The 16,887-nt window shown below is 44.6% G+C and overlaps 1 protein-coding gene across 1 annotated transcript in view; it reads left to right on the top strand.

Annotated features, from left to right (window-relative positions):
* LOC137525869 (lactase/phlorizin hydrolase-like) overlaps positions 1-16,887 on the top strand; it is a 54,759-nt gene that overhangs the window by 21,281 nt on the left and 16,591 nt on the right. Inside the window, exons 5-9 of the mRNA XM_068247083.1 lie at positions 3,725-4,015; positions 7,459-7,657; positions 9,063-9,262; positions 12,603-12,712; positions 14,751-14,885. Coding sequence (XP_068103184.1) covers positions 3,725-4,015; positions 7,459-7,657; positions 9,063-9,262; positions 12,603-12,712; positions 14,751-14,885 — 935 coding nt within the window. The remainder of the gene's footprint in view (positions 1-3,724; positions 4,016-7,458; positions 7,658-9,062; positions 9,263-12,602; positions 12,713-14,750; positions 14,886-16,887) is intronic.

Here is a 16,887-nt window from a genome sequence, read left to right as displayed (position 1 = left end):
ATCCTAGACTAGGTGTGAAATCCTTAGCATCAACACCTGGGATCTAGTCTAAGGTCTGAGAGCTAACACGCTAGTATTCCCGACAACAGACAGCGTGTGAATGAAGCCCGGAGGCTTAAAGGGAACCAGAGTCCCCAGAAAGAAGATTTTATACATACCTGGGGCTTCCTCCAGCCCCATACGCACGGATCGCTCCCACGCTGTCCTCCTCCGCTTCCTGCATCCGGCGGTACCGGGTCCCATAGTTTCGGCCAGTCGGCCAGTCAGCGGCAGCACGCAGACAATTGTCCGCATCACAGGGGCTCCCGGCATACCCGTACGCGTGCAGCTGCATACTGAGCAGCTGCACGCGTAAGGGTATGGAGGGAGCCCCTGCTCATGCGGACATTTGGTCGCGTCAACCGGTAGTGACGGGACCCGGTACCGGCGATCCAGGAAACGGAGGATGGCAGTGTGGGAGCAATGCAGGCTTATGGGGCTGGAAGAAGCCCCAGGTATGTATAAAATCTTTTTTTCTTTTGGCGATTCCGGCGTCTCTGGTTTCCTTTAAGAAGCAGAGGAGACCTCACTGGCACGCCCCCCTCCATCAGTCAATCTTGGGCGCCGTGGGACTCCTCTGACGTCAGCCGACCAGCAGGTCAGCTGACGGGCTTGCTTCCCACATAAAGATCCCGTCTGTGCGCGCACCCCTGCACAGATGAATGCCCCGTCCCCGGCGTCCCAGACGCCGGACGGACGGCCGCATGGAGGCAACTGCGGCGGCGGTGCTGTTCGCCGCAACTGCCTCGTGTCTTACACCTGTATGTATTTAGAGAGTTTATCCTGTCTAATTCCCCCTCATCTTTGTCTAATCACAAGTTGTAATTTGATCTCTCCCCGGGAATTACCGGACCTACTTATTATAGCCGTGGATGTCCTTCAATGCAAGAAAAGCATTGCATCCACCTTTAAATGCATCTTTAGAATTTGTCATAACCACTTCCTGGTTTATCACTGAAGCTAGGAGGAAACTGAGCGGAATCACCAGCGTTGGGTAAAACGTAAGTGTTAACGCACTTTATGCAAGTCTATGGGCTACATAGAAAAACGCATATCTCAGCTTTTTTCCTATGTGTGGTTTTTTAAATGCACAACTTGCTGCATTTTTCTGTGAAACGCATATGAAACGCACATAATGCATTTCAGTGGAGATTTAGACAATGTGCGATTACAGCATTTTCACATATGTTTTTGATGTCCTTTTCATAAAATATGATACTGTATATTTCTCCATTGAAAAAGAGGGAAAAAAAAAACAAATGCGCAAAAACACACAGAAAACTGCAGAGACCCACAATGCAGAAAACTCCTGGTTTTCTGCACAGCCAAGCGCGCTCCCAGTCAAAGGCAATCGTTATGTGATTTCCAGACAGCTTCAAACCTATTTCTTCTTTTCAAATTGCTGGAAGACAAATGGATTCACCAGGAAATGATTACTTCCCTTACAATTAATGTTTAAAGTAAAGGTGGCCACTAACGGTCCAATTTCTAGCAAAAAATCGTTCGAGCGATCAGAAATTCTAATCGGACGAAAAATTGTTCACTACACCATCAACTAACCAATCATTGCTTCCTATCTATCACGACCACCAAGAAAATCCAAATTTTCGTTCGACGAAAATTCATTCGGGCGACATTTTTTTCACTCGTTCATAATCGATTGTGTACACCAATGGAGATTATTTACAACCAATCCGATCAGAATTTCTGATCGCTCGAACGATTTTTCGCTAGAAATTGGACCGTTAGTGGCCAGCTTTAGAATTACATTACCGGTAAGTTTCCCTGTAAACATTTGAAATGTATATCATCTTCTCCTTAAAAAATTATATGCAGAAAAACGTTTAAAGATTTTTTTTTTTTTATTTGTAACAGTGAGAGACATCTTGAGGTTTAACTGCAGGAATGTTTCAAGGGTCATTAGCTCTGTTTTGTTTTACAGCTTAAAATACAGTGTGTGAATTCTAAAATGCAAATATGACAGTCTGATGTAATGTTATAAATAAAGCTATATAACAGAAAATAAAAATAGGAGACTCTTTTACTTTGCTACTCATGTTCTATTCATTATCCGTACTACACATACAGTCCATTATATCGTAAGTGTTTTTTCACTTCGCGCTCACTTTTAACATAGGATCCATGGACATTTGTCAATTTGTCCGTGGTGGAAAACCGTCCTTAAAGCAGATCCGAGATGAAAAACTAACTATAACAAGTACCTTGTCTATATATGTTATCTAAAGTTTAGATAGTTTACACAGCAAATCTAGCTGCAAACAGCTTCAACAGTTTATGATTATTTATTCCTGTGATACAATGAGGGCAGCCATGTTCTGTTTGTCACATTGTCACAGGCTGAGGGCTGGAGATGCTATCAGCTTGCCTGTGTGTAAATGCAGTCCCCTTTCCTCCTCCCCTCTGCCTCTGAAATCTCTGGCTAGTAACACCTCCCCCTCCTCCTGCCCAGACTGAGCTCCCATAAGCCCTTGCTACTGTCTGAAAATGCCAAGGCTCTGTGAAAAGCTGTGGGCGAGGCTTGCTTAGTTTATAGGGAATTGGAGTATTAAAACAAAACAAAAAAAGTATTTGGCTTGAGGAATGCCCTATAAACTATATGAAAGGAACACAATTATGCAATGAGTAAAAGTTTATCTTGGATCCACTTTAAACTGGTGTATTGTGTGAACCTAGCCTAATACTCACCTTGTTACAGTGACACTGAAGTGAAAATAAACTTATGAGATAATGAATTGTAAGTGTAGTACAGCTAAGAAATAGAACATTAGTAGCAAAGAAAAGGGTCTCCTATTGTTTTTCAGTACAGGAAGAGTTATGAAACTTCAGTCGTCATCTATGCAAAAGAGCTTATCTGCTGTTTTCTGCAGCACCTATACATCAAAGAAACAATGAGAGACAGCTTGAGATAAGGTTTTACTGCAGAAAAGTTCAAAGGGTCATTAGCTCTGCTCTGTTTCATAGTTTAAAATAGAGTGTGGTTTGTAGACTGCATATATGACAGAATGATGCAATGTTATTTTAAAAAAGCTATTTAACTGAAAATAGAAATATGAGACTCTTTTCTTTGCTAATAATGTTCTGTTAATTATCTGTACTACACATACAATTCATCATATCATAAGTTTTTTCCCGTTTCAATGTCACTTTAATTGTGTGAACTGTATTTTGTTGTTGTTGTTGCAATAAGTCTACCTGAATAGTTTGTGAATAACTTATAGCAGGGGTCCCTAAACGTTTTGGGTTGAGGGCCAGGTCAACATACGTCAGACTGCTGGGGGGCCGGAGTATACATAAAATGATGTAAAAGTGTATGCGGGCCAGTCAGTGAAGCATACCCAGGTGACAACTTGCAGTCCAATTGGACAGCAGTGTCACCTGATGTGGAGTTTGATTGAAAACCAGCAAATTACTGCTTTCTGGCTTCCATGTGGATGGGTGGTGCCGGCACTGCTATTCTATATGCGGACCATCAATATTTAAAGATGTAGCTGACCGCATCTATAAGTAATACATTTTGTGTGTGTGGGGCCGGTAAAAAAGCCTCAGGGGGCCGCATTCGGCCCGCGGGCCTTAGTTTGAGGACCACTGACTTATCATGTATGGGTCCAAGTCTACATAAGAACGTGTTTCTCTTAATTAAATCTGTCTCGTCTCTGATCTCTAGATTGAGGGTGCGTGGAGGGCCGATGGGAAAGGACTTAGCATCTGGGATCAGTTCTCACACACGGAAGGTAGAATTGAGGATGACGGGAATGGAGATGTGGCGTGTAACAGTTACAACAAGATTGATGAAGATATAGGAATGCTGAAGCATCTGAAGGTCTCCCACTACCGTTTCTCCATCTCCTGGCCCAGGATCCTCCCCGACGGTACAACGAAATTCGTCAATGAACCAGGGCTGGATTATTACAGTCGTCTTATTGATGCTCTGCTGGCTGCAGGAATCAAACCCCAGGTAACAGAAACCATAAGGTGTGCCCTCTCCATGGACATGTACTTTTATTCGTAGACTCTGGTAGATGATTGTAGACTTGGTGGTGCAATTGTAGCAGTTTACATTTATGCGTTTCAGCTGAACATAGACACAGTCTACAACATAAGCACTTGTTGATTTTTGAATTGATCTGAGGAAAAGTGCAAGTACCCACAAAACGTGTTGTATAAGCAGACATAGACACCAAAAGGTTAAAATATTCTAAAACATTTAAAATGAGAAGAGGCAGAGGTGGACTTACCTCCTTCAAGCAGACACACATGAGTGTTGTTTATATTCACAACAACACAAAATTATTTATATACTCCAGAAAGTGCAAGTGCAACGCATTTCACGGGCATCTCCCGCTTCATCAGGCAATAGAAACGGAGCATAAAACGTTTCTATTACCTGATGAAGCGGGAGATGCCCGTGAAACGCGTTGCACTTGCACTTTCTGGAGTATATAAATACATTTTTGTTGTTTTGAATATACACAACACTCGTATGTGTCTGCTTGGAGGAGGTAAGTCCACCTCTGCCTCCTCTCATTTTAAACGTTTTAGAATATTTTATCCTCCTGGCTCCTCTGTCTGCTTATACAGTTCCTGAGTCCACCATTGGTGGAGGGGTGCTGCCCCTTATTTCCTATCTACAGAGAGCGACTTCTTAATCCTGAGTGGGGACAGTTCTAATCTCCTCACCTGCTGATATAGTGGTTAACTTGTCGGTAACCCATGTTTATGAGTATAAATAGATACTTACTTGTCATATCCACATACCAGTACATACTACACCATATTGGGCTCTCGGTGTCTCTATTCTGTGTTCCCACGAAACGCGTTGTCCTGCTTGGGGCTTACATGAAATCTATTTCCAGTTATACTGGTTTGAGTGCTTCTGGAGAGTTATCTGCCTCTCTTGTTCATATATTAGTTTTTAGCTTTTATTTATTCTTTAGCTACTTTATGTGCATCTCTAGCACCTAAAACCCTGTTGTTTCATAAAGCGCATGAAAATGCATGCGTTAAAGCGCATACATTTCAGTGTAAACCAACCCAGCTCCCAGGGAAAAAAGTAGGGATAATAAAAATTGCACCCTGCAAAATGAAAACACAGAGACAACAGGAGCCTAAATGGTGCAGTATGTCACAGTACCAGAAGCATGTAAAATATGCGGATGGATTATACTCACAAAGGTGGGTTGCAGAAGGGCAACCGACCACTAGAAGCAGGTGGAGATGTATAACCCCGACTCCACTCGGGTGACCAGACAGAGCTGGTGATGGTCGCACTCTTGGTAAAAAGCAAACCTCAAATGACCTAAATTGGTCAAAGAGGGATGATCCCCCTCCGGAGGGTGAAAGCACAGGATAAAGGGGAAAGAGGCTCCCAGAGAAGATAAAATGCTTTAAAAACAAATAAAATGAAAAAAAGAAAGGTGGCTCACCTTAATGATGACAAATTCACGTATTAATAGAATTTTAGTGCACTGGCAACGCGTTTCATGGGTGCATACCCACTTCCTCAGGCCAAATAGCAGTGCCTAATAGTGCTTGTAGCCACAAATAAGGCACCTTATTTGTGGCTTCAAGCATTATTAGGCACTGCTATTTGGCCTGAGGAAGCTCCCAGGGAAGGACACTCCTAGGAGTTCTGGTTCATCATGAGCTTGTTGGGTACTCTATAACTCCCAGGGAAGGGGAGACATAATACAGCAGCACCAGAGGCGTAGCAATAGGGGTTTCAGAGGTTGCGACCGCATCAGGGCCCTTAGGCCAGAGGGGTCCTGAAGGGCCCTCCCTCAACTACAGTATTAGCTCTCTATTGGTCCTGTGCTCATAACAATCACTTATAAAGATATTTTGAATAGTGGTAATTATTAACAAACTGTTCCCCATCCCCTTCTTGCACTTCTGACACTGCAGTTGCCATTGGCAGGTTTTGGTGCGCCATATCAGAATGTTATGTATAGAGTGCTTGGGGGGCCCCATTGTAAAACTTGCATCAGGGCCCACAGCTCCTTAGCTACGCCACTGAGCAGCACACGGGCTGAACTGACAGGTCAGTGTAATTGCATAGCTCCCAACTGTCCCTCTTTCCTCCTCATTTGTCCCTCTTTCAGGACTTTGTCCCTCTTTCTATGTAAATATATATATATATATATATATATATATATATCTACTAAAAAATGTGTTTGACTAAACTTTATTCCCATCCTTTGAATTGATATATTACTAATTTTAAAGTGTTAATATGAAGGATAATGAACCAGGATAGAAAGGACCAGTGTGACCTGAATTATAAAACAACATATTTTTCTTATGAAATCTTTATGTGTGACTAGGGGTGTGACAGGGGCGTGATCAGGGGTATGGCAGGGGCGTGGCTTAAGTGTCCCTCTTTCTCATCTCAAATAGTTGGGAGGTATGTAATTGGTTACAGTCTTTGCGAAAAGCAGCCTACCGATTTCATGGTATGAAATCCATTGGAACAGGGGACACAAATATGGTAGAATAGATAGAATGATGGAACTGATTAATGTATTTAAGTTTTATTTGTGTCAAGCTGCACTCCAAGCTAGATCCTCAAGTGCCCTTATTCATTGATAAATTGTAAATACAGGGAGTCCTTGATATGAACTCCATCAATGTGAACAGCCCCATCATTGTGTGATTTGATTCTGTGAGAACAAGTCCATTTTTTTTTCAAAAAGACCTTATAGTTTTTGAAAAAACAGATATTTTTTTTCTAACCCAGTAAAATGAGATTTTGCTGCAGTACGCTTTATTACATAGCGAGTTCCAGTTCTGAATACACAGTTTATACATTTTAAAGCTAACCTGTGATCCAGTACGTACCAGTACCCTCTGGAAGTTTGTGTTCGTGCTTCCATTTGTAATGAGTGTGGACGAACTGCGTAAGCGCAATTAGCACATTACAATCATCGCCAGGACATAAGGAGGCACAAAGGGGGACCGAGGTAGTACAGAGGGACACAGTGGTCACACAGTGGGCAGCAGAGGTGACACAGAGGGGGATGCTGAGGGAATGGGGACAGAGGTAACACAGTGAGCGGCAGAGGTGACACAGAGGGGGATGCTGAGGGAACAGGGGGGCAGAGGTCACACAGTGGGCAGCAGAGGTGACACAGAGGGGGATTCTAAGGGAACAGAGGGGCAGAGGTCACACAGTGGGCAGCAGAGGTGACACAGAGGGGGATGCTGAGGGAACAGGGGGGCAGAGGTCACACAGTGAGCGGCAGAGGTGGCACAGAGGGGGACACTGGTGGCACAGAGGAGGTACAGGGGAAAGAAATGACACAGTGTTTTGACTTAAGAACGGATTCAGGTTAAGAACAAACCTACAGTACCTATCTTGTTCATTAACCTGGAACTACCTATAATAGATTGTCTTTTCTCCAGGTGACAATATACCACTGGGATCTGCCTCAAGCTTTGGAGGATGTGGGCGGTTGGCTGAATGAAACCATCATTGAGAGATTTAAGGACTACTCCGAGCTGCTCTTCCAGAGACTGGGGGACCGAGTGAAGTTCTGGATCACCCTCAATGAGCCGTATATCATTGCCCATCTGGGATATGGAGAAGGAGCACTAGCACCAGGTATGGATTATCGAGCAGAGCAAAAGGGAGGCTGCTGCATCAGAAAGGGGGGTACAAATGAAATAGGAGGGCAGGGCTGCATATGGAAGGAGGAACTGGTGAAAAAGAGGCGCTGCACATGAAATTCAATCGGCAGCACAAGTGGGGGGGGGGGGGGGGGCACAGCACATGATTGCTTTACATGGAGGGGGGGAGATGGTGTATATTGAAAATGGTGGTACCGGTAGAACACTGCACATGGAGGAGGGGCTACTAATGAAAAGAGGCGAGTGGGGGCGGGACAAGATAGTTGGACTAGGTGCTCCATGTTTTAACCACTTTGGTGCCCTGGGCAGGACATGCACTCTCTCTATCATGCTACTGGGACAAGGCTAAGAAATTACCATCCCATCCTTTCCTCATGTAAACAGAAGTTGCATATACAGAAAAGTGGGACTGATTTAGCTGGCAAGCTGAGATGGACAACTGAAGTGGGAGGGATATGGAGGCTGACATATTTATTTCCTTTAAAAAAAAAATGTAATTGCCTGGCTATCCTACTTATCCTCTGCCTCTAAAGTCCCATACCCACGCTGGTCTAAACTCGGCCGTGGCGGACAATAACGACTGCTGAGAATTGGGCGGTCAGACCAGTGGGGGTACAGCAGCCGCACAACAATCCCAAAAGATCCAGCACCGCACAACGCCATTGTTCTCACTGCTCCCCCACTTGCTGGAAGTCGTTCTGTTGCTCATCAGTCCTCCCCTCACCCTGATGATGCCATTGATGCCTATGTACAGAGAACATCGAGAGCCCAATATAGTGTAGTATGTACTGAAATACGTGGAAAAGTTAAAGTGTGAGAAAAAGGTTCTCACAAACCAGGATTACCATCCAGGCAACCACTGTAAAGGCCAGTAGGGAGAGTAGACCTGTTCCCACTCAGGATTAAGAAGTCGCTCTCTGTAGATCGGAAAGTAAGGAGTAGAGCACCCCTCCACCAAGGGTGGACACAATATAATTGCTAGAAGAACAGAGGTGCCAGCAGGATAAAAAGATCTAAAAACTTTAAAAATGCTTGGCAGGCAGCGGTGGACTTACCTCCATGAAGCAGACACGATAACTGTCAATTCGAACAAACAAATTTATTGTATACTCTCCAAACAAATGCAACACGTTTCGCAGGCGTAGCCCGCTTCCTCAGGCAATAAAATAGGGGTACAGACAGTAACTTGTCAGGATGGAACACAAATGGCGCCTTCTGATGATGCATATGTACAGAGTCGTTACTGCTCTGTCCTCCTGCAGGGATCGGTACCCCATGGCAAAGCAAGAAATACAATGTGGGTGTGTCGATGACTTATGCATTTTGCACTGTGTTGGACTCCGGTAGATCATGTGACTTGATTTTCCTGTTGCCGCCAGGCATCTACTCTCCTGGGACCGGAGTGTACATAGTGGGACATAACCTATTAAAGGCTCACGCTGAAGTCTGGCATCTGTATAATGACAAGTACAGAGCCACTCAGGGAGGTCTTATCTCCATCACCCTCAACTGCGATTGGGCCGAACCCATCAATGAATACAGACAGGAGCATATAGATGCAGCACGGAGATACTTGCTGGTATGTGACGTCTGATTGGGATATTGTTATGCGTGAAATAAGGATTCTATAGCAGCTTGCATAAAATCAGTATACATTTGGCATCAGAATGATTGACCATCCCTTGTCAGTTGTCAGCACTAGTCCAGCACCTTGGAAAGCTCCTGACACTGCCCTAGCTAGGATAATTACGGTAGGACTACTACATCAGATCAGGAGAAACGAGGCTCTGTGTTACTGTGCCTACATACAAGTGAGAAAAGTCTTGGTTGCAAGATGTATATTATGGGAACTATACGGAGCGAAAGTATCGGAGTATGAAAAATAATCGAGTCCACCCCAATATACTGTACTTTATTAAGGACTCTCTTTGCGTAGTATTCCCATTCCTTGAGTTCAATCAGCTTTAATGGATGTTTGAGGCCGGAGTTTACACTTGAAATGTGCGTTTGCGGTGTGATGCCCCACCCTGCCCCTGGAGCATCGCACCACAACACACAAAACCACACCCATATGACCCTGCGGCAGAGTGGGTCAACAGGGTCATATGCATAGCGCCTCCCCCTCCTGCACGCCGCTCACCGCCCCTTGCCTAGTGATGTACTTCCTGCTGGACCGGTAGTATGTCACTGAGATTCCCAGGTTTCCCCATCATTTCGTGCATGCTTGCCTCACTGGCACTCAGAGCAGGGACAAGGTCCTCCGGCACCCAAGGCTGGGACACCAAAGTGCGCCCCTCCATCCCTCCCACCCCAGCCATCACACACTGATTGCTATTAGACTAAGAGGTGCCCCAGGGCCCCCAACACCTTAATCCCTAGTTATCTGGCTTGCAGTCACTGCCATGTATCCCTTTTTTATTTCTCTCTGCTTCAAACTCAATAGGGGAATGATTGCTGAGCTGAGTGCGCCCCCCTCCTACACTGCGCCCCGAGGCTAAAGCCTCTCTTGGCCCATTCACGCTAGAATCGCTTTTCTGAGCGTTTTGCGATTGATTAGTGGTTTTTATAATTGCTCCCATTCACTTTCATTAAAATCGCAGTAAAAACGTAGAAAAATTGACGCAATTTTGCGATCGTGTACGTGAAAATCACATCGGTTTTTCCCATGATTTTTACAGCGATTTTAATTAAAGTGAATGGGAGCGATTATAAAAACACAAACACAAAACAAACATTCCGCAGTGATGCACCTTGCCAGAAATAAAGATGACACCACCTGTGAGAAACTTAAAGGGAAGGTTCAGGGACTGTAAAAAAAAAAAAAAAAAAAAAAAAAAAAAAAAAAATCCAAATCCACTTACCTGGGGCTTCCTCCAGCCCATGGCAGGCAGGAGGTGCCCTCGGCGCCGCTCCGCAGGATCCCGGTGGTCTCCGGTGGCGAGCCCGACCTGGCCAGGCCGGTTGCCAGGTTGGGCTTCTTCTGCGCTCCAATCTCACTGGTGCGCTCTGACTTCATCGGACGTCCTCCGGGCTGTACTGCGCAGGCGCAGTAGTTCTGAGCCTGCGCAGTACAGCCCGGAGGACGTCCGATGACGTCAGCGCGCACGAGTGACACGCACTTTAGAGCGCAGAAGAAGCCCGACCTGGCAGCCGGCCTGGCCAGGTCGGGCTCGCCACCGGAGACCACCGGGAGCCTGCGGAGCGGCGCCGAAGGCACCTCCTGCCTGACACGGGCTGGAGGAAGCCACAGGTTTGTGGATTTGGATTTTTATTTTTTTGTTATACAGTCCCTGAACCTTCTCTTTAAGAATGTAAAGAGGAAAGATTTTACAATGTGCAAACACTGTCTAAATAATTTATAAATGAATACCAGAAAATATAAGCAATTTTATTCATTTACTTACAGGGGTGTTGCTAGGATCCTAAGAGATCCGGGGCACTTTTGGGCACTCCAGTTGTAAAATGGGTGTGGCCACGTACCAGAATGTGGGTGTGGTCATAGGTGGAGCCAAATTTACAAGAACTTAACAGTGGTCCAAGTAGGCCGGCCCAGCAAAATGTTGGATGAAGCCTCCTGTCCATTAATACAAAAAAAAAAAAAAAAAAAAAAAAAAAACATATCACATAAATAGACAGTGTCACTTATAGGCAGAGTTACTTGGCTTCTGGTCTGGCTTTCTGCTGGGCGGGCTTGGCCAGGTTATCTGGCAGTTCCCCTATAGCATTCCCCGACCTTCTAGTGGACCCCTCCCCCTTACTCCCACGGACCTCCCTCCCATTGAAGCACTACAACTCTTAGCATACCCCCATAGAAGAACCACAGATCCCAGCATGGCCCCATAAAGGCATCACAGTACCCAGTATGCCCACATAGAGGCACCCAGATTACCCCTGATTGATGCACCACAGCTCCCAGCATGCCCGCCATTGAGGCACCACAGCTGACTGCCTGGGGGACATCCAGGGCACCCCAGAATAGATACGGGGCAGGTGCCACTGATCTTTGGGGCTAGCAACGCCTCTGTTTACTTACATTTAGCAAAGTTCTTTAAGGTGCCCTGTAATGGTTCAGTTTGTAATGTTAAACTGGCCTTAAGATGCCCAGTAATGGTTCAGTTTTTAGTGAACAATCGAATTTTCAATGAGTTTATTCAGGTAGCCTTGTATTAGAAGCTAATGGGTTTAATCGATCTTGAACGCTCACATTATTGATCTTTTCCTTAAAGTGGATCCGAGATGAACTTTTACTCATTGCATAATTGTGTTCCTTTCCTTTTGTTTATAGGGCATTCCTCAAGCCAAATACTTTTTTGTTTTTGTTGTAATACTCTAAATCCCTATAAACTAAAGAAGCCACACCCTCAGGTTTTCAGAGAGCCAAGGCACTTTCAGACAGTAGCAAGGGCTCATGGGAGCTCAGTCTGGGCAGGAGGAGGGGGAGGTATTACTAGCCAGAGATTTCAGAGGCAGAGGGGAGGAGGGGGGATTAGGTTTTTTTGCTCAAGATGCAGATAAGCCTGTCTCTGTGTAATGTTTACAAACAACATGGCTGCTGTCATTGTATCACAGGAATAATCAATCATATTCTATTAAAGCTGTTTGCAGCTAGATTTGCTGTGTAAACTATCTAAACTTTAGATAAGATATATAGACAAGTTACTTGTTATAGTTAGTTTTTCATCTCGGATCCGCTTTAAAGAACTAGGTGCTTGGCATGTCAGATGATGGGCACCTTTAGAGGTGGGAGCCAGGTAGCTGTGGCTATCTAACCCTATAGCAGTAGTGGTAACACAGTTTATATTAACAGATGGGGGAAGGGGGGAGGGGATAAATGAGATGTGTCTGTATTATAAAATATTTCATCATTTGGACAATTGTGCTCCATTAACTGCTTTGCCTGTTTTTACTGTTCACCGCAGTTTTTCATGGGTTGGTTCGGATACCCGATTTTCAAAACAGGTGATTACCCTGAGATCATGAAGTCACAAGTGCGCGAGAGGAGTCTGGCCTGGGGGCTGCCTGAAAGCAGGTGAGCAATATGGCTGCCATCCAGGGCATAACTGAGGAGCTTGGGGCCCCAGTTGGAGTTATACAATTAACTATTTACAAAAATAATCAAACATTTTTTTTCTTAAATGTAATAAAATCTATAAAATCGATATTACAATGGAATATTGAATTGAATATTGATTGCACGTGCCCATTCTTTGCTTCATTGATTCCATAAGACGTTGGGGATGTTAAGGGGGGGAGGGGGGCAGCAACACACAGTTAATGCCCTCATAGCCTGGCACTGCATTGGGCAGTACATACAAAGCTAGCAGCTGTGTGAATGAGATCAATATTCTGCACAAAATGGCCTTGATTCAAGAAGCTGCGTTGCTATAGCAGCGCAAGCTCCATGACAGAAGCATGACTTAAATCCAGGGCTGCACGCTACACGAGTTTGTGCGGTGTAGGGTGCATTCCTTATTTACGCACGTTGCTTGAATAGCAACGCGTGTTAGTTGAAATGCCGGCCGCTGCTGTGAAGTATCGCATTTGAAGGAGCGTGCGTTGCTAATTGCTATGTAACCAATGTGTGCAACTAAGGGAGGCACGCTAGGCTGCATGACCGCGTGTAGCGTGCAGCCCTGGATTTAAGTCGGACTTCTGTCATGGAGCTCAAAAATCAAGGCCATAGTGTCTATTGATCACAGCCAGAGTTAAACAGCGGAATATAACCCTGCATTTCATCTTTGCTCTAAAACATTATTTACAGCATATTATATGCAACCAGCATTTGTTTTTTACTAGACCAGCATTCGAAGGGTTACACACAGAGCTTGACAGTTCAGTGTAGTGAAATGTGGACCCATCCGAACTTTAGATAATGTTATCCTGTGTTTACTTAAAGAGACTCTGTAACAAATTTTTCAGCCTTAGTTCTTCTATCCTATAAGTTCCTATGCCTGTTCTAATCTGCTCTGGCTTACTGCAGTCTTTCCTAACTGCACTGTCTCTGTAATAAATCAATGTATCTTTCCTCTGTCCTGTTTGTCGGGCTAAAGCTTGATTGTGTGGAATGTGCAGGGCTGCTTGTGATTGGTAGAAGCGATACACACCCTCTGCAGGCCCCCTGCATACCCTGAATGACTCACACACTATGCTTAGCTGAGCCTATTAGAAGCTGGTTAGTTTGTTTGTAAACACTGCCTAAAACTGTTAATTACAAGCCAGGATTGCAGCAGAGAGTGGCAGAAACAGCACAGAGGGGCACAGGAGAAAATAATGAATAGAATGGTATGCTTTTTATTGTAAGAATATTAGAGTACAGATTCTCTTTAAATGTATCAAGTGAGGAATGTGACACATTCTATGACTGCGCAGAAGCTGCTGGAGACAGAGAGACACTGAAAGCTTGTCTCCCTGCAAAACAGCAATGAATAATACCAGTTATTAATCAAATGCGAAGTCAGCTCACAAAGCAAAAAAACTGTACTTTTGGGAACCTATAACTTCTAAATGAATAATAATACTTATGCACAAATGCAAATATGATAACCGTATGGCATATAAAAAGTAGGAAAACATGTTTTTATTGAATATTATGTCAGGGTTTTAAACCGCTTTAAAAGGATCCAAGCAGCTTTTTTTCCTGCCGTTTGTCCTGGTTTCTATTAGCTGTAGGAGTTGCCATCTCCCCGTTTCCCCTTCCCTCTGCCCTTATTTATGCAGGGGAAGGTGTGAATCAAGTGTGACTTCTCTAAACTGTTTAAAGAACAGTATCCTACCCCCCCTTCCCCTGCCGATGATAGCTTTTGTTCCTAGCTTATTGCTACAGCTAATTCAGGCAGTCCTTAACTACCTGCTCTTTCTGTGGACGGCATGCTGTGAAAGTAGGATAATGAAAGCCTCTAACAAACAGTAAAATGTAATAAGAAGTAGTAGAATGGATTTTTTTTAGTAATGAGCCACACTGTTAGCATGCATTTTTAATGTGCCGTTGATATGCTCTGGGTGCTAAAAATGCTGCTCAGTTCACTTAAACATTTTATTCATGAAATTATTTTACTGTTTTCTTTCAGGCTGCCGGAATTTACAGAACAGGAGAAGCAAAGGATTAAAGGGACGTATGACTTTTTTGGCCTCAACCACTACACAACCGTCCTTGCAGGGCAAGCCATCTATGAGTTACATTATCAGGCCTATGAAGGGGACAGGTAAGCAAATTCACAATCAGTATGCAGATGTCAGCTCGTTGTGTATCGTGCTTGAAATGTGTGGGGAGGTTGAAACAGAAGCATGAGTCATATTCTGCTGAAGATAGCAAGGTGCACATTTTGGACAGAGAAGAAAAAGTGTTCCCAAAAGGGGTGACAGAGACCCTTTCTAACAGACTTCAACAGCTATCAGAAAGGAATGGGGCCTTTGACACCATTTATCATCAACATATACGGCTGTTTTGTTATCCTTACCAGGGCCGGATTTACCATAAGGCACTGTAGGCACGTGCCTACAGGCGCCTGATGGGGGTAAGGGGGCTCAATCCCCTCTCTGAGCACCCCCCCCCCCCTCCTTCCCTATACAGTGTCCTGATGAGAGTGTAAATGAGAGGTTACTTACCCAGCTCTCAGCATTCCACTGACAAGATCTCCCTTCAGTCAGGGGCACCTCTAGCTACCTAATACTTGGGGGCACCTCTTGCTTCTTAAAGAGAACCCGAGGTGGGTTTGAAGAATTTTATCTGCATACAGAAGCTGGATCTGCCTATACAGCCCAGCCTCTGTTGCTATCCCAAACCCCCCTAAGGTCCCCATGCACTCTGCAATCACTCATAAATCACAGCCACGCTGCTGACAAACAGCTTGTCAAAGCTGACTGTGTTTATGTCTATAGTGTCAGTCTGCTGCTCTCCCCGCCTCCTGCAGAACTCCAGTCCCCGCCTGCATCCCTTCCCTCCCTGCTGATTGGGCAGCTGAGACTGACACTACAGATGTAAACACAGCCTCATCCTTAGTGGGGTTTGGGATAGCAACAGAGGCTGGGCTGTATAGGCAGATCCAGCCTCTGTATGCAGATAACATTCTTTAAACACACCTCGGGTTCTCTTTAATATTGATGGTACGTCTTGCTACGTAATACCAAGGGGCACCTGTAGCTACCTATGACAAGCAAAGGGAAAAGTGACAGCTGGGACAGCCAGCACACTTGCTGTGTAGAGATGGCTCGAACCTCCGATTTTCGGTTCACGAACCTCGAACGCGAACCTCTGCAAAAAGTTTGGTTTGCGCGAACTTTCGCGAATCGCAATAGACTTCAATGGGGAGGCGAACTTTGAAAACTACAAACATTTATGCTGACCACAAAAGTGATGGAAAAGATGTTTCAAGGGGTCTAACATCTGAGTTTTTGCATGGCGGAGTGGGATACACACCAAAAGTCTCAAGGAAAAATCTGGATTTGACGCACATCAGCGTTTTAAGGGCAGTAATCACATTGCATGCTAAATTGGAGGCCTAAAGGGCTTTAAAGTGGATCCGAGGTGAACTTTTACTCCTATTGTTTATAGGGAATTCCTCAAGCCAAATACTTTTTTGTTTTTGTTTTAATACTCTAATTCCATATAAACTAAATAAACCACGCCCACAGGTTTTCAGAGAGCCTTGGCAGTAGCAAGGCCTCATGGGAGCTCAGTCTGGGCAGGAGGAGGAGGAGGTGTTACTAGCCATTGATTTCAGAGGCAGAGGGGAGGAGGGAGGAGGGGGGGATTAGGTTTTTTTTCACAGGCTTAGTGATCAAGATACAGATAAGCTTGCTTCTGTGTAATGTTTACAAACAACATGGCTGCTGTCATTGTATCACAGGAAGAAATAATCATTTTCTATTAAAGCTGTTTGCAGCTATATTTGCTGTGTAAACTATCTAAACTTTAGATACGATATATAGACAAGTTACTTGTTATAGTTAGTTTTTCATCTCGGATCCACTTTAAAACATCTTGCATGTGTATACATCAATCAGGGAGTGTAATTAGTGTACTGCTTCACACTGACAGACCAAACTCACTGTGTAACGCACCGCAAACAGCTGTTTGTGTAGTGACGGCCGTGCTGGACTGGTGCGCACCATGGCCAGAGTGCAGGCGATAGCTGTTTTCAAGCCCATATGGTCGCCGGGCTGAGGTAGCTCAATGACAGAACAGAACAACAGTGACTTTCCAGC

This window comes from Hyperolius riggenbachi, chromosome 7 (genome assembly GCF_040937935.1).
Source record: "Hyperolius riggenbachi isolate aHypRig1 chromosome 7, aHypRig1.pri, whole genome shotgun sequence".
Taxonomy (NCBI): domain Eukaryota; kingdom Metazoa; phylum Chordata; class Amphibia; order Anura; family Hyperoliidae; genus Hyperolius; species Hyperolius riggenbachi.
The sequence above is the reverse complement of the archived record's forward strand: the minus strand, read 5'-3'. Positions and strand labels throughout refer to the sequence as shown.